This window comes from Rhinoderma darwinii, chromosome 4 (genome assembly GCF_050947455.1).
Source record: "Rhinoderma darwinii isolate aRhiDar2 chromosome 4, aRhiDar2.hap1, whole genome shotgun sequence".
NCBI lineage: Eukaryota > Metazoa > Chordata > Amphibia > Anura > Rhinodermatidae > Rhinoderma > Rhinoderma darwinii.
Window position 1 is genome coordinate 218,817,721 of NC_134690.1, and position 18,867 is coordinate 218,836,587.

The 18,867-nt window shown below is 42.3% G+C and overlaps 1 protein-coding gene across 1 annotated transcript in view; it reads right to left on the bottom strand.

Moving 5' to 3' along the window:
* Positions 1 to 4,919: 4,919 nt before the first annotated feature.
* FAXC (failed axon connections homolog, metaxin like GST domain containing) overlaps positions 4,920 to 18,867 on the bottom strand; it is a 60,205-nt gene continuing 46,257 nt past the window's right edge. Inside the window, exons 3-6 of the mRNA XM_075862189.1 lie at positions 15,026 to 15,222; positions 13,883 to 14,100; positions 12,029 to 12,145; positions 4,920 to 6,105 (exon numbers count right to left, since the gene is read on the bottom strand). Of these exons, the coding sequence (XP_075718304.1) occupies positions 5,816 to 6,105; positions 12,029 to 12,145; positions 13,883 to 14,100; positions 15,026 to 15,222 (822 nt within the window). The 3' untranslated portion in view covers positions 4,920 to 5,815. The remainder of the gene's footprint in view (positions 6,106 to 12,028; positions 12,146 to 13,882; positions 14,101 to 15,025; positions 15,223 to 18,867) is intronic.

Here is an 18,867-nt window from a genome sequence, read left to right on the forward strand (position 1 = left end):
TACGGCCATTTTTGGAGCTGTTTTTCTATGGGGTCAATGAAAAACGGCTCCAAAAATGGCTCAAGAAGTGACATGCACTTCTTTTTACAAGGTGTTTTTTTTTTACGCGGCCATTTTTAAAAACGTCCGCTTAAAAAATTCCCCATGGGAACGGAACACCGTTTTTCCCCTTGAAATCAATGGGCAGATGCTTGGAGGCATTCAGCCCCCGTATTTTTAGCCGTTTTTCAGGGCATTTACGCTGAGAATAGGTCGTGTGAACATACCCTAAGAAAAACGCCTCAAAAGAAGCTACAAATTAAAAGAAGCTTCAGTTTCAGCTTCAAAATGCTTCATTCACTTATGTGCACAGGTCCAGGAGCTCACTCAGTCACCCAGACACCCAGAGGGAAGACCTAAGGCTATGTTCACACCTGCATTGGGTCAGAGGAGCAGAACAAAGGAAAAAATGGGAGCGACGATACCGATTCACCACGGACAGCACAGCCGATGGAACCTATTAAAGTCAACGGGTTCCATCGGCTTTTTCATCGGGGGTCCGCGGTTTTCCAGAAACGATGGTGAACTATTGGAAGACTTTCAGAATCTGGTGCTGACAAGGGCAGGTCGTGGACAAGGGTGGCTAGTCAAAGTTATGTACAGGCCATCGCTGAAGCAATAATGGTGTAATGTCGGGGTAGGGAGACAGACAGGTGAGCCCTAATCTACCCGCCACTCAGTCCCTGCTTACTTGCACGGCCCATCCTAGGCGACGGTGTACAACTGGGCGATGGTCCCTACACTCAATGTGTGCACGACAGACAAACAGACAAGGGTACACAGAAGCTAAGGGAAATGGGGCAGTTCCCCACGGCAACACCCTGAGCAACAAGAGTGGTGAACGAGCCGAGTAAAACCAGGAGTGTACGAGGTACCAAGCGCAGAGCAGGAGCGTAGTCAGTAAGCCAGGGTCATATGAAGCAGAGGTCAATAGTAATAGCAGGAACAGCAGAGCCAGGAAACAAGAGAGAATCACAGGCAAAGGACAAGCAGCAAATGAAGGTATAAATAGACCGAGTGCGGGAGCTAGAACCGTCTGGCCAGGCTGTGATAGGTTCTCCCACTCCTCAGCCTACCAGCCTGAGTGGTAGCAGATCGATGTTACTCTATCAGACCTGGGAACAGATGCAGACTGATTAACCACGGGCGTCGACACAGAAGCTGTGTCTGGCAGATCCTTTACAAATGGTGACAGAGTATTGTCAGCTGGAGTGGTAGTTCTGGGGAGTCTGCTGGGGTTGTGGAAATAGTCAGCGTGAGAGTAGGGACCAGTGGGGAGGTTAGCAGTTCTGAGCTTAATCCAAGGGGAGGCTGTAGTAGGACCTAGTGAGGGAACTGGAGGGGTCCCTGGATTGGTGGGCCTGTGAATATTCTATAGTGAGAACTGTTGCCCTGGAGGCCTGAGACATGGCCAAGTGATTGCAGTCCTGTAAAAGTCTGGACTACTGGAGTAGTCATTGGAAGAAACAGCGGTTCGTAACCCTTGAGGTCAGTAAGAAGGCTTCCTTGATCATGTGTTGGCTTGAAATGTAGAAGACCTGAGACAGGGTCTGGAGACCTTCTTGTGGAAGTGCTTGTTGGGCGTGACTGGTAGAAGAATCATCAGAGACAGTGCCCATGAAGTACTTAACCCTTGAGAGTCAGGGAGGTGATAAGGGGGAACATTGCACTGTTACAAAAGGTGGAAAGTGACTTGAAGACTATTCCTTGTAGACTGAAACCCTTGAGACTCAGGGACAGTGGAAGAGGGAGAGAGTGAGCACTGAGGAACAGGGTCGGAAAGAAGAGAGAAAGACCCCCCTAAAGATTTTGGGGCAATATCATGCTGGAAAAGGTAATGGCCTTCCCTAAACTGTTGCCACAAACTTGGAAGCATACAATTGTCTAAAATGTCTTTGTATGCTGTAGCATTAACATTACCCTTCACTGGAAATAAAGGGTCTAGCACAAGCCCCAAAAAACAGCCCCAGACTATTATTCCTCATCCACAAATTTTTACAGTGGGCACTATGCATTTTAGTAGGTAGTGTTCCACCAAACCTAGATTCATCCATCAGACTGCCAGATAATGAAACTTGATTCACCACTCTGTTGGTGTCGTGCATTACACCACTCCAGCCTAAACTTGCATTGCGCCTAGGGATCTTAGGCTTAGGCATAGCTCAAACCCCATTTATTGAAGTTTCCGACGCACTGTTCCTGTGCTGATGTCGTTTTCTGAGGCAGTATGGAAGGAACTCTGTAGTGAGTGATGCACAGAGGATAGGCAATTTTTCTCATGCACTTCAGCACTCAGCAACTCTGTAAGATTGTGTGGTGTACGACTTTGTGCCTGAGCTGCTATTAATCCTAGATGTTTCCACTTCACAATAACAGCACTTACAGTTGTCCGAGCAGATTTAGCAGATCTGACTTGTGGCAAAGGTGGCATCCAAAGACAGTGCCACGTTTAAAATCACAGAGCTCTTCAGTATGACCCATACTACTACCAATGTTTGCCTATGGAGATTGCATGATTGTGTACTTGATTTTTTGTACCTGTTTGAAATGGTTGTGGCTGAAACCCCTGAACATAATAATTAGGAGGGGTGCCCACATACTTTTGGCCATAAAGTGTATCTGGGAAGATCATAAGAAATCTGGGAGCCATCCCACCTCCCCTTCAATATGACTGTAAAGTTCAAGCATGGCATAGTCAAGAAGTTTCTCCTATGATATTAAGCCTTATTTTCTTTTATGGTTTACTGCTTTTTGCACCTTTTATTACTGTTTTTCTGCATTTGTATTATGAAAAAGAACCTTTAGGTGGATCCCTTTTAAGTGGCAAAATGATAATTGAATAACAAGAATAACAATAATAAATAATTTATTCATATCGGACTATCCATTTTCTTTACGCCAACAAAGTGATACAGGCATAATAAACATCTGTAAATTAAAACAGTTTCAATCTCATTTCCATTGCATAAAGAGCTGTATATAAAGTAAACTCCCAAATACTCTATAAGGCTTCCTTCTCAGTACATGATACGCATATGTGACAATAACCTGCCTATTCAGTAGTAAACTACACCACAGTCCACCATTGCTGAACCTCAATATTGTGTGTCTCTTCTAGGAAAACAAACAACCACAGTTATGCAATGGCAAATGGCAAGGAGCAACAGGAAATCTGTTTTTCTCGTATGATGCGTTCATAGGACTTTTGTGTGGAACAAAATGGTATTATTTGTGTTGATGAAGAGATATATGTTATAGCTGAATGGAAATATGGCTTTCCTTATCAAGCAATGACAAAGTTCACCAAAGATGATCACAGCAAAGAAGAAAATCAAGAAAATCAAGATTTAGGCCTCATGCACACGTCAGTATTCTGGTCAGTATTTCGCTTCAGTATTTGGAAGCCAAAACCAGGAGTGGGTCCAAAACACGGAAGAGGTGCAGATCTTTCCATTACAGGTTTTTTTCTGTTTATGTTCCCACCACTGGTGTTGGCTTCCAAATACGGAAGCGAAATACTGACCAGAATACTGACGTGTGCATGAGGCCTTAATGGAGCAAGAATGTCTCAATGAAATATACAGACATTTCTTTCTGAAGACGTTCCTTTATGTGGTCTGCAGTCTTATACTCTCCATAAAACATTTGTTTATGATGTGGTGGCATATAGGTCTTGCACCTTCATTTTACATGGGACCCATTTTGTACATGCATCAACGTACAAATGTGTCATATCATATATATCTAAGGCCTCATGCAGACAACCATGCTTTTGCGGACGCAATTTATCCACATTTTTACAGATAAATTGCGGACCCATTCACTTCTATGGACCCATGCACACGACCCTGGTTTACACTAATTTGTGTGGGGGCTGCAAATCTGGACCGCAAAAACTCAGGACAAGTTATTTTACAATACTAGTGAATTGTTGTGGATTCGTGAGTCCTGTTTTTTGTGGACCGTAACGGACCCGTGGTTTTGCGGACTGCAAAAACCAATGCAATTGTGTGCACGAGGCCTAAGAAATCCTGAAATCCTTGGACTCTTGAGAAAATTGACCGATCCGAAAAAGCAACATGAATCTACATACCCCAATAAAGAGCATATCGCAAGTGAGATATATATATGACTCTAAGGGTTGATTCCAGGGTGTTAAACCCAAACAGCATACTAATTGAATAGACAAGACCAATAGAAGAAACAATGAATGCTGAGAGACAATAGAATAATGAAAAAATACAAAAATACTTTATTGACATGAAATACACTGTATGATGATAAAAGAATCCATAAACCAACAGTAAAAACACGGATACTCGACTGAATATATATTGAACTGCATAGAAAACAGTGTATGAAATATATGAACTCCCTAGATGGAAAAGATTCCACTGGATGCTTACAAATATATGTATATAGTAATGAGGTACTGTAGACTGCTTAAACAGGTGAGCAAAATATATAAAAGTTTATATGCAAGGTAATGTAAACTGCATAAACCTATAAGCAGAGATCACAACATAAGCCAAATTACAATGCTGATAAAAATAGTCATGGTCCACTGACCTCAGCATTCCATACATCACTATACATTCAAGTGAAACAAGCAAGTACAAGATGGAAGTGAAACACAGTGGATTTGCATCAGAGGGGTAGAAAGTCACACATACCCATTATGAATAAACACGGTAAGTACAGCCGGGATCCTCCCCAACGCGCGTTTCGGCGCTAATGCCTTCGTCTGGGGGTATATTTCATACACTGTTTTCTATGCAGTTCAATATATATTCAGTCGAGTATCCGTGTTTTTACTGTTGGTTTATGGATTCTTTTATCATCATACAGTGTATTTCATGTCAATAAAGTATTTTTGTATTTTTTCATTATTCTATTGTCTCTCAGCATTCATTGTTTCTTCTATTGGTCTTGTCTTGAGAAAATTGGAAGAGTGAATTGTACTTGTAAGAAGAAATTTTAATGCAGCGTGAATCTAGACTTTTCTGAGAAGTGTTGCGCAATACACCTATCCTTCTGTTTCCACACCTAAGAGCACTATTTATTTTATAGGGGACGGGGGTGCATAGAAGAGAATGTAGGTATGCAAATTACTATGTGCCAAGTAGACCGGTGTGGTGCCAAAGCCAGCAAAGATCAGCACTGAGTGAATTTGGCCTTTCATAACTCTACTCTGAAGCAGGTAGACTTTAGGAGTAGAAGTCTCTTTAAGTAAAAAAACAAACAAAAAAAATGACAAGTAATTAATAACGACTATTGATATAGATGTGCATAAAACCAGCATTTGGATTCAAGGTACCTACGGTAAGTATAACTTGTCTTCCTAGTAATAGCAACAAAAGTGCAAGCTACACACTTACAATGGTTCACCATACTGACAGCACTCACATTCATGGACTTTGTATCACTTAACATTTTTGGCTACGGTGCTATAGACACTTCAGCTACAAAAGTTTATTTATTTGAATGCCTGGACCATTGGTAGCAGGACAATTGGAATAGTTATAATCAAGTTTTGAAGGCAGATTGAAAATAATTTTCATTTTGTGACGAGTAAAACACATAATAATGTAATATTCCAATATTATACATCTTAGTAACCTGTGGACGTTTAATAAAGCCGACTGTATCATCCAATTGCATTGTTCTGACAGATATAAGGCTTTTATAAATCAATATGTGTGCAAAACCTGTACAGTTACTATAATGTTATGACAAGATTCTACCGAGTAACTCTCAGAAAGTGAGGATGTGTGCTTCACTTGCATTGCTCATGATCTGTAATTTCATCCATTTCCAAGTCTGAGTCAAAGAGCGAATGTCCTGTAAAATCAGTATCTGGCGTTTGAGAAATGCTGTTTTCTGTCCCCTCATCATCAAAAGTCCCTGTCCTTGAATAAAAACTGAAGTCCTGCAGGGGGGTTTGTGTCTTGCTGTCTTCACCACTATCGTCAGTCTCATAAAATGTGTTATCATTGTCATCGTGCCACTCTGGCCAGAATTTCCTTCTTATTCTTTCACAGTACATGGCAAGATTGATGAGTTCCCCTGTAAGAGATAATATCATTGTCAAAAAAGGCACAAATCTCTAAAATCATCCTCCAATTTGAGAAATAAATGATTTACTTTGGAATTTGATTTTGAAAAATGTTAGGGTTAGCTTCATGGAATGTAAATCTAGTTTAATATGATACATATACTATATTATACGCCTGCCTATATGCAGAATTGGAATTCGAGAGAACTCGGGATGTCCGTGCTGCCTGCAATTGGACGTTGATCTTCTACATGTTATCTGGAGTAGTTCTAATCTTAAATTGAATCTTATTGATGCTCAGTCCTTCGGGTGATGTGGGACTGGTATATGTTGGTGCGAGTGTGCAGTTTTAGGACATTCTTCCCAATTTCATGGCACTAATGAGCTAAAAAATTTATCAAATGTTTATTTCTTGCATGTCTGACTTTTAGGATTTGTTTGTCTGACTCCATTCTTGTGCTGGAGAATTGGTTGAATCTTCCACCATTGGTTGAACCATCACCAAATTCATCTCCCAACCGTGATGGATTCAGCGGGACAGTCCCGGATTTCGGGCGGTGTTCCGCTGTCCCAGTCGGCCGGTGGTATGTCCCGTACTCCCGGTGCCAACTGTATCTGCATCCTAAGAACGCAGATACAGTTGAACCCAATGCAGAAGCAAGGAACCGTCAGGTCCCTGCTTCAGCATTAGTACAGTGGACTCTCCAGGCACAGTGCTACTTTAAGCACTGAGCTTTGGGAAGCCCTTGACGTCCCTGTTCATATATGGACAGTGACATCAGTGGCCCCTCCTGGAGCGGAATCACCTGCTAGAGTGTTGAGGATTCTATGGCCGGGGATTCTGCTCCTAGAGGGAATCCCTGACGTCACTGTCCATAAATGGACTATCTACGGGGGGTGGCACTATCTTTAAGAGGGGTGTGGCACTACATACATGGACATTATGGCACTAACTACAGGGGACACTGTGGCGCTATCTACATGGGCACAGTGGTGCAATGTGGACACTGGCACTAGGGGCAGCTAAGGGGGCATTAAACTGTATGGGGGATGCTATGGGGCATTATACTGCAGCTAAGGGGCATTATACTGTATGGTGGCAGCTAGAGAGGCATTATACTGTATGGGGGCAGATATGGGGCATTATGCGCAACAAAAGGGCAGCTATGGGGGCATTATGCCGTATGGGCGAAGCTTTGGTGGCATTATACAATATGGATCAGCTATGGGGGCATTATGCTGCATGGGGGAAGCTTTGGGGCACTATACTTTATGGAGGCATCTACATGGGAATTATACTGTATGGGGGCATCTGTGTGGGCATTATACTATATAAGTGCATCTATGGGGGCATTATACTGTATGGGGCATCTATGGGGACAGCTATAGAGGCATTATACTGTGTGGGTGGCACTATGGGAGTCAGTGTGGGCTGAAGCGAGTGTGTATGGGCGGGCATTGGGCAGGATTAGATGTGTGGCTTAAAAGGGAAACAATTTGCCACAGCGGTTGTCCCTCTTTGCAGTACTTGAAAGTCGGGAGGTATGCCAAATTGACAGTATTCACTATGCATTTCGGTAAGTAGGTAGTACTACTAGCAATGTTTGACTATGGGGTTTGCATGGCTGTGTGCTTGATTTTATTTTCCTGATTGCAATAGGTGTGGCTGAAACCCTGGTATTCAATAATGAGGGTTGGCGACATACTTTTTGCCATATAGAGTATAACTGGACGTTTTTTCATTTCACAAATTTAAATGAATTGTACTTTCACAATTGGACACTAGATGGCAGTGAACATCACATAAAATAAATAACTTCTTGATTTCATGTTCTGTTTGAAATATGTATAAAGAAAAATAGAGTGATAGATATGTGATAGATATATAGATATGAGCTAGATGGCCAATTATGAGCTCGAAATTTTCAGAGATACGTTGTCACACTTTTTCCTATGGCCATATAAAATATACCTGGCAAATGGATATAGTATATACTGATATTATTCAGTGATGTTCACCCATTGAGGTGTAGGTATGCCCAGAGGCCATTTGGTTATAGATTGTTAACTCCCGCCTTATGAGGTTCAGTTCACACTAAGTTTTTTGGAGCTGATTTTGACACGAAAACCGTATCGGAATAAGCATCAAAAATTGGCCGAAATCGCCCCTCCATTGGGAGGCAGATGCGTTTTTTTCCCGCTTTTGGTCGCTTGTGGGGAAAAAAAGCGGCATTTCCTTTCTTGCTGCTGTTTCCACATCTGATCTCAGATTTAAATCAATGGGAGGCAGAAGAAAAACGGTAGCTCTCGTTTCTTAGTGTTTTGTGCACTGCATTAGCTTCAATGGCTGCGCGCAAAAAACGCTGCAAAAAAGAAAAATTTGGAAAAATAAGTGCAGGTGGTTCAAAATCTGCCTCAAAATTCCTGAAGGAATTCTGAGGCAGATTTTTTCTGCCTGCAAAAACACTCAGTGTGAATAGGGCCTTAGCATTTCAATGGTCCTCTGTACAGGAACGAGCCATTGTAAACTGGATGTGGAGGCAGCTGGGCATACTGGGAATAGATTTACCCACACTGTACAGATGCACATTGATAGGTATTTGGGTGGTCTTAGGGCGCAGTCCATGGAGTGGGCAGAAAAAGTTCAGAGATAGGCATATTTAGGCCATGTGAAGCTATGGGGCTCATTCTTTTCCTGCCACACCTGAATAAACAGCACTTACAGGAACATACTAAGTTATATTACATGTGTGCTTTCTACGTATGTATATAAATATAAGTATAATAACATTACAGTAGACTTTATATGTGTACATATAGATATTATAGGAATCTATTCTGTGGATTATAGATGAGTAGATTATAGATATGCTATTTATGCCTGAGTATCTATAAGTACATGTACTAATGGTCAGGGGCTGGATGTGGTTTTGGTTGTAAGTGCAGTTCTAGGTGAACATATAGGGTTGAGATCTGGATATATACACTCCTCAACATTGAAATTGCAACACCAAGAAGGGCAAGCCGCAAGGTTATGGAAATCAAGGAAGTAGCAGTTGTCACTAAAATCTGCAAATTATCAAATTTTCAAGCACCTCGCTCCAATCTGTGACGTGGGAGGGGCATAAAAGCCAGATTGAAAAATTTTCAGCCACATGAAACCGCAAAAATCGGATCAAGTGGTGTGGGATCATTGTGATGCCTCCTGTTCGTTGACATGCCAGTTATCGCCACTTCTCGCAAACTGAGAGGGACAGAATCCTTGAAATAAGAGACCTTGGTTTATCACTCCGGTAGATCGCTACACGCCTAGGCCGAGATTGTCAGCACTCTTGAACGTTGCGTGTCTCAGAGGTTGGGAGAACAACAATGAACAGGAACGTCATGAACAAAACATCTCACAGGACAATTAAATAACGGGCTAGGTGATACCTAATTCGGATTACCGCCTCCCAAGTAACTAATAGAAACTCCGCAATATCATATATATTCACAAAAATAAGTCGTCATATACTATTGCTGGTATTGAAAAAGTAGAAAAATCTTAATTTTATTAAATGACAACAGATTTTAAAACTGTATACAGAGAATTCAAATCAGTATAACTGTATATGGGCTACATATAGAATCATCCACATCAAGTAACAATAATATCTCACATGTAAAGGATTATATAATCATGACAAAAAAGAGGACTATGATGTGGAATAACAAACATAGTGGGTATAGAGTACCTCCTCTGAGACAATGAGTCACAAATAAAGTGTTTGCCAAAAGATGCATTTACCAGAGAAGTGCAGTGATAAATGAATATATCAGTACATAGTAGTACAAATAGGTTCTTAATGGCGCCACAAGAGGAGAAGAAGAGTGAGTGAAGGTATAAATCCTAAGTATTGAACATAACATGGACTAGTGATGTGGACTGTCATGTAAAAGGAAAAACTTCTACCCCCAATCAAAAAGATAGCGTCCCAAAGGTAATTAAAGACCAAGTGTATTACCCATAGTAATGGGGTAGCCTGTATTCCCAGGAGATGCCCCGACGCACGTTTCGCGTGGTTAGCTTTATCTAGGGATAGTACAGGGATGTTCATAACACAGTTAAATACAATGAGTCAGGTGGTATTGTTAGGACCAATGAAGTGCCTGGTTTACAGCGCATCTGCGCGGCCCGAACGATCGTGAGAACACCGTCCCAGGCCGTCAGAACTCAACCGCGCATGCGCCACTTCCAGAACGCATTACTAGGGAGACAGCCCAGGTGCAGAGAGTCACAGATGACAGCCGGAGCGGAGACCCCGAAATTCAGATCACGCTCCATGCGCAACCCCATGTAGTTCAATATAATAAGTAGAGAGGGATTGTGTATACATAAGGATAACGGTCAAAGGGATCAAAAGAGTGTAAAAGATCCCCAACCCTAAGAAAAGAAACCTCCTCCTTAGTGGAAAGAAGAGATGTGCTGAGGATGGAAGAATGGCACGTAGTGATCCATTCGGTACTGCAAGTGAAATTGGACGTCACATCCCAAGCCTAGGGCGGCAACCAGTGTCGACACAAACAATCAGAAGGCGTTTGGATGACATTAGGCTATGAGCCAGACGTCCAGCTACAGGTGTTCCATTGACCACACGCCACCTCTCTCAAAGGCTATCATGATGCACAGCAAGATGGCAATGGAGGCTGGAATGGAGGTTTATCCTCTTCAGCGATGAGTCCCACTTTTGTCTTGGACGCAATGATAGCCAGAGATTGGTCTGGAGACCATGTGGGTAATGTCGTAAAGAGGTATTCACACAGGAACGTCACACAAGTCCTACTCCCGGAATGATGGTGTGGGGTGGCATAATGTACAGTAGCTGGACCCCTCTAGTTTTCATTTCAGGTACACTAACAGCTCAGCCTTACATTGATTTGGTCGCGGAACCAGTGGTATGGCCATCTCTTCAAAGTGTTCCAGAAACAATTTTTCAACAGGACAATGCCAGGCTGCATGTTGTTTGTGCTACTGTGAGCAACCTTTGTGGCCTAAACGTGCTCCAATGGCCTGCAGCGTTTCTGGACTTGTCTCCCATATCTGGGACGTCACTGGTCAGCAAATGCAAAGGGAACTGCCAGCAGTCAATCTTGATGATTTGCGTGCCCAAGTGCAGTCATTGTGGGATAAGATTCCTCAGACAACCATTAATAACCTCATTGACAGCATGCCAAGCCGTGTAAGTGCATATATTTCTGCGCGTGGCGCTCATACTGAATAAATCAAGATGTTTGGAATATTTTGTTTCATATTTTTTTATTATTAACATGTCAATTGATCCTGTGATTTCCACAATTCCAAAACGTTTTCTTCTTGGTGTTGCAATTTCAATGTTGAGCTATGTATTATATATACATACACATTACAGCCCACATGTGCTTAGTACCGAGGGTAGGTAGGAAAAAGAGGTGGCTGTGTTTGGTTGTGTTCTCTATGTAATGTTTTGTGTCTTGATGTAATGTATATTGCTTTATCACTTCTATATTATGAGTAAAGTATTTTTATATATTTAAGTGTCTGCTAGGGTTGTATGTTGGTCCTTTAGTGTGTGAAGGCCTGGAGTGTGTGTGCATTGTAAATAATACAAAGCAAGCGGGCTGTATAGGAAACAGAGGTAACGGACTAGGAATGGAGTAAAGGGACAAAATACAGATAGACACAAGTCTCCTTTATCATTTCCTATAAAACCCTCCAAATTTCAGACTTAGAAGCATTTTCTGCTTCAAGAATTCAATAATCCTCAAAACCTTCTATAATGTACTTAATGGCTCTATTTACTTGAAATGAGATAAGATATAATATGTATTTACACTGCAGTAGAAATACACTACATTACTTCTTATTCATAAAATAAAACATTACAGTTGGGTTATTCTCCAATGTATACTGTATACCTTTTATTAGTCTCTCTGGTCTTGTTCCTGGTAAGGTCCACATTGCCTGAGCCAAATGTCCAAAAACAGTAGCATCTAAAGTTGAAAACTTTGGTCCCATGAGGTACTTTTTATCACCTATAGAAAATAAAGATTTGCTATAATGAAGGAAGAAGGGCGGAATTTGTCATTTAACCATTTTTGTGCATCATATTTCTACTTTGTGGAACATAGTTCAGTCAGACATCTATATGGAAAAGGGTTCTTTATGGTAAAGCATCATTTACACAGGCAAATATCTGCCCCAAACAAGCACCTATAGGCGATATAACAAGTCGATTGTTTAAAGGGCCCTTTTATACGAGCCGATGCAAACTGCTTTGGGACGAACGATCATTAATACAAAACTGCATTTGTTAGGATAAAAGAAAAACAAAAAAACAGCATGCTCCATATTCGGGCTCTATAATTACACAGGATCCAAGAAATTATCAAATAATTAAAAAATTAATTAGGACCCATAACAAGAGCTGAATGGGACCCTCCTGGTGCTTGTTCATTCCACCCAAGCCATTCTGATAAAACAGGATATTTTGTATGCTTATTGCATTTTTTTTTAAAAGCACAATCTTTTAACTAGCTAACCAATAGCTGTCTCGTGCTCTGGTGACAAAAAAAGCAAACTGATCACCAACTAGTCGGTCACTTAGAACTCCTCACTTCACACAGACTGTAAGTCCAGTACAGAAGATAATGACTACAAGGTACTGTAAATCATATTCTGCGCTCCAGGACGTTCTCCCTCCTCCTCGTGTCAGCAGGGATCATTAGGTGGAATAGTTGAGTGCATAATTCATATCATCTTTCTTACCTTTTACATTATTTGGTGGCTTTGATATACGGTCCAATTAAACATGTGCTGTATTTTGTGCTTTCTTACTGAAATAGAAAGTAACGGGGTTTTTCCACTAAAGTAAGTGATGGTATGTCGCTAGGATATGCCATCACCTTAAGATCGCGGGGGTCTGACTGCCAGGACCCCCATGATCCTCAGAGACTAGATGTTGTAGCACTAGTTAAATAATGCTGCTCCTTCACAGATTTTCCCAAAACATCGAAGCTCCCGGTCACCTGCTGTTGAGGGTACTACAAAACAGCCCCATTCACTTGAATGCAGTTGTGTTGCAATTCACTGCACAGTTAATAGCTGGGAGCGCTGCTGTGAAGGGAATAAGAAGAAGGGGCTTTGAATCACAAGATGCCCAGAGGTTGGACCCCTACCAATCATAATATTATGGCATATCCTAGTGATATGCCATAAAATTATTAGGTAGGATGACCCCCTTTAGGCTGTGTTCCTGAAAATAATTTAATGCAGATCTTTTTAGACTATTTCTAATGATCTTAGGGCTCATTTAGACAAACGTGAATGATCTCCGTGTGCTGCGCAGGAAAATCACGCGCAGCACATGGACCCATTGTTTTCAATGGGGCGTTCACACATGCAGGAGTTTTCACGCAGCCTGTGTCCGTTGCGTAAAACTCACTGCATGTCCTATATTGGTGCGTTTTTTCACGCACCTATCGCCCAGTCAATGGGTGTGTGAAAATCACGCACAGCACACGGATGCACATCCGTGTGCTGTGCGTGATTTACGCATCAATTTAATTGAAAAAAAAAGATGTGCTTTGCGAGTGCGTGAATAATGCATGCCCTCGCAAAGAACACTCAAGCATAACGAACCAGATTCACGCGCGTTTTTCGCGCGCGTGAATCTGATATGCTCGTGTGAATGTAGCCTTAGAAATTCTGAAATCTTTATCCAGACAAGAATTCATGAAAGGAAAAGAAATGTACGATTATAAGAATATTACCCAGAAGTCCAGCTAGCGATCTCATGTCTTTCTCCATTAACCTATAAATCTCTTCTTCAGAATAGCGTCCAATACCCTGTCCATACATTTCACGTTTCACAATGCCCTTTGTCAGGTGGCACAAAATCCACTTCAACAAGTCACTAAGTGGTCCAGGAATGGAAATCATTTTCTGAGTCTCGTGTAGATTGTCCACCCACTGGCAATAGGCCAATGTCCTGCAATAAAAAAAACGAACAGATAAGTCAAGCTGTCATCTTATTCTCATAATACACCACTGAGTATAAATTATTTCTGACAAATAGATAGCATAGTATGTATGATAATACTGTACGTTGCCGTTAAAGGGAATGTGTCACCACAAAATGACCTATTGTTTAAATCAAGTTTTTATGTTAAACAGATTTTTTAAGACTTTTTGTTGATTTTATTTAATTTTCTATGTCATTACCTATATTAAAAAATAATCCTAAAATCTTGCAGTTTTCACTCTGGCCACTGAGCCTCATAATAGACTTCCACTTCCTGTTCTGTAGAGATCACTTCTCAGCAGTCTTTTCATTATCATCACCACAGGCAGGATTACAATGGAAGGTAACACCTACATATATATAACACAGGATCCACCATTGATAATAGGTGAAGGACACCCCTCATATCCCTCCATGCACAATGACCTCTACACAGGTCACAGAGAATGCCTCATATTCTCCCATATAAATCAATGGGTCAGTTCCAGACTATTGTTTCCTATGGTCCATATGGCTGCTGTAAAGCATATCTGTAAATGTTGCTAATAGCAGCTCAGGCAAGATGGCTCCCTCCATAATCATGTACAGAAAATAGAATAAAAAATCTACAATCAAGAAATAAAAACAGATTAGAAAAAAAGATCATGTTTCCCTATTTGGTTTTAATTGATGCAAAAAATATAGATGATACATTCCGTTTTAGTATGTGAGGACATTGGTGTAAATTGAAGCTCCTGGTCCCCCTGCCATGTGCCATCCATAATACTGGTGTTTTTTTAAACAGCAGAGGGTAATTTGTGCTCCCTCAGGCACCAGGGCCAGGACACAACTGCTTCCATTGCACCACCTGTAGCTACACCCCTGTGTTAGGGTGTATATCTCAAAGACTCACCAGTAGAAATGCTCCTCAACCATTTTGGTGACTGCTCTGGAAACCGCTCTTTCGTGCGGATTGAGGTTTTTGTTCAAATTGACTCCAAGTTTTTCCTCCAAAAAGTCAATAATAAACTCAGTGCCAGAAACTCTCGTATGGTTGTATTCTATCCAAGGCATTTTCCCCTGAGGTGACAGCTTACCATCAAAGTAGTTCTATAATACAAACAAAACAAAGTAACTGTATGAAATTCATATATCCAGTAACATTGTGTGTAGTATAGCAGGAGACAAAAATAAAAATGGCATAGTATGGGGGCGTGGCCTGGACGCTGGCGGGTGCAGACGTGAGATAGGAGAGCTCCGTCAGCGCCTGAGATAATCTGCAGCAATCCTCCGTAGAAACGTCGGTTCCCTCGAGGAACTGTACACAGTGGTGCTCCCCGTGGGTACAGCTAAACCCGGAGGGATTTTTTACACCATTCGGTGGTGCTACAGAGCAGGGGCCTAGTGTCAGAGCCGGATCCCTGGCCTAGATTTCTAACTGGAAGTGCACGGACATCACTTCCGGTCGGGCGCACGGAGCCCCGGTGAGGTCTAATAAGAGCCCCTGAAGCAGCTGGTCACTAGTAGGCTTGCCAGCTGGACTCCTGACCAGCTCCTATGCTGCTTCCTTTGCTACTGGTGAAGTCCTGAGAGCGCCTCTCATTTTGGTGCCAGCGTCCGTGGACTGAGACGTGGCCGCCATTTTGGATTCGTTCTGCCTGCCTAGTGATCACCTTACAGACCTGCCAGACATGCCGGAGACTGGATACATAGCGGTTAGTGTATCCTGCAACCTCTCACTCCCCTGGGTGTACCCCACCATCAAGATCTGACAGTGTTACACTTTGAAACGTGTGGTATGCTACCACCTCCCTGCTGCCCATCTATACTTTGTACGGATGAAATCTGGAATATTAAGAAACACTTGGAGGATCTTCCCCCTTCCCTATGCTTATAATCCTTTAACATATGTTTGGCTGTGCACTGGTCTGAGGTGATTCTCCATTTTTCCACTATCCTGCTACTCGGGGAGGCTCCCATAATGGCTCCCTCTAAGCAACCTAAAATCACGGACAAGATGGATAAGTCCACTGGTCCTACGTCCGGGCCCCGAGCATCATAGCCTTCTGAGGCCTCCGCCTCTCACTCCACTCCAGATGACTCCCCTCCTTAACCGTCCATGTTGGACGTATTGAAGGCCATTACTGAATCTCGAAAGGTTCTGACTGAGAAAACTGATGCCCCCCAGACGGACTTTGGTCTCCTTAGAGCTGATGTACACATTCTACGCAAAAGGGCTGCTGAGTCTGAGAGACGCATTTCTGACTTAGAAGATGTGGTCCACATGGCGTTCTAAAGTTGATGACATGGAGAACCGCTTGCGACGATTTAACATCCGTTTCATTGGCCTCCCTAAAGGTGTGGAAAAGCCAGATCCTGCTACATTTTTGGAAACTTGGCTCAAGTCCTTATTTGGAAATACTGCCTTTTCCCCTATGTTCTATGTGGAGCGGGCACGTCGGATCCCGACTAGAGCTCCTCCAACTGGGGTACCGCCACGCACTTTCATCGCCAAGTTTCTGAATTTCAAAGACCGAGACAAATTGCTGGAACTTGCAAGAAAGCAGGGGTCTCTAAAACACACTAACAAGGATGTGAGAGTCTTTCCTGAATATTTGTTGGAGGTACAAAAACAATGGCTGTGATTTGCAGAGGCCAAGAAATGTTTGAGGAGGAAAAACATTGCCTACTCTATGGTGTACCCTGCCAAACTCAGATTGGTGCATAATGGCTCTGCAGTATTCTTTGACAAACCGGAAGAAGTCTTTGTCTGGTTGGAATGCCATGGACTGTGATTTATACGCTCCTGTGTTATTGTATCTTCCTATGCTATGAAGGACTATAGCAGCGGAAACTTGATCTAATATTTGCTCTTCTATGCAGATTTTCGATTCTCCTCGCTGATGTCGTCAGTCATGATGGATGTCGGGAGATATACCAGGACTTAGATGTATTGCCGAAATTTTCCTCTCTTCCATGTCATAGCTATATTGAGCCTCTTGACTTTCTGGAGAATCCTTGCTCCGCTTTTTGCTAACCGTTTAAATATACCTTGAAGTTTTGTTCCTGTTTTTTTCTACATGCTGCGTTTGGGTAGGAAACCTGTCTCGAGTTTGCGGGGATGGGTAGGATGGGTTTTGGTTGGGTTTATTTGTTCATGCCTTTTATACCTGTCTGCTTATGTATATGTCGATTTTATGACCATGTGGACTGGTGAACTGATCTCTGGTAGTACTGGAGTTGGAAATTCCCAAAGGGGACGTGGTCTTTATGTTCCTCCCCTATGTATTGTTACCACACGGATATGTTTTGATCTAAATTATATCCATGAAGACGTTGCATCATCTTAAAATTATTTCCTGGAATATCCGGGGCCTCAATGAGAAATTTAAAAGGTCCCTTGTGTTTAAATTTGTCTCCACATACAACCTACAGATTATACTCCTACAAGAGACCCGTTTACAGGAAAACAAAAGAACAGAGGATCCAGCGCGGTTAGTTAAAATAGAACATTGTTCCAATTTTATTTGGAGTATTAAAACAAAATCGGTCCCGAGTGTAGTACTTAGAGATAGATAGAAAGGTGCCTAAGTGTTTCAGACGCACACCACGTCCTTCCTCATGGCCATGGTCACGGAGATCCGGGCGCAGAGCGCAGAAAATCTGCAGCAAAGGTGAGCTGGAGGATTCCTCCCACAGTTTTGTTTGTAAGAGACCCGTTTACTTGGTCCCAGACGGCGGGCTCTTACACGACCATGAGTCAGATATGGTTATCATGCTTCCTATTCTAATTACACCTGCGGGTTCTCTTTTGCAATGTTATATTAACGCTGTTAAAACTGATCCTAGTGGGAGGTTCATTGTGTTGCCATGTCAGATCCATTTCACATCCTTCATTATAGTTAATGTCTATAAGCCCCCTTCGGCTACTGCCCCATTACTCTCTGACATAATGTTGCTGGTAGCGGAGTTTGGTCCTGCTCCTCTTCTGTTTCTCTGGGATTTTAATCTTTTGATGTGTTCTAAATGAGATAAACTGGGGGAGTCCCAGGCTGTGGTACCCCCTTAGCTAACTGGGCCGCAATTTATCATTTCAGGGAAATTTGGCGGGCTTGCTACCCTCATTCTACAGCTTATTCGTGTCACTCACCTGCCTATAGGTCCTTTTCCAGAATTGATTTGGCGTTCGTAAATGACGCTTCCTTAGTATTTGGGATAGACGATCAATATCTCCCTCGGGGGATTTCAGACCAGTCGCCCCTCATGATCACTTTGGGATTGCCTGAGTTTGCAAAGCATAAATTCTGGAGATTGAGTCCCCTATGGCTCTCCTGTGCTGAATTTTCTACCTCCTTAGAAAGAGAAAGTACAGATTTTTGGAATATTAATTCAGGTTCAACTGACGGAAATCTGGTATGGGATGCCTTTAAGACATACGTTAGAGGAGTGGTTATACGGGCGACATCCTCACAGAGGAGGAGCCTAGCTGAACAATGTACAGTTTTAGAGGTTGAATTGGCTGTGGCAGAGGAGGAGGAATATGTCGGCCTTTACTGCATTCTCAGTGAAGCAGCATGAATATACCCTTTTATTGACCGAGCTCACCAGGAAGAAAACGTTGTACTCCCAACAGAGGGGTTTTTGGACAGGGGTATAGGAATGGTCTTCTGCTGGCTTACTTGGCTAGAGAGGATACTACCCCAAATCCCATTTTGACGGTCACCTCTTGTACTGGGATGTCGGTTACGGACCCCT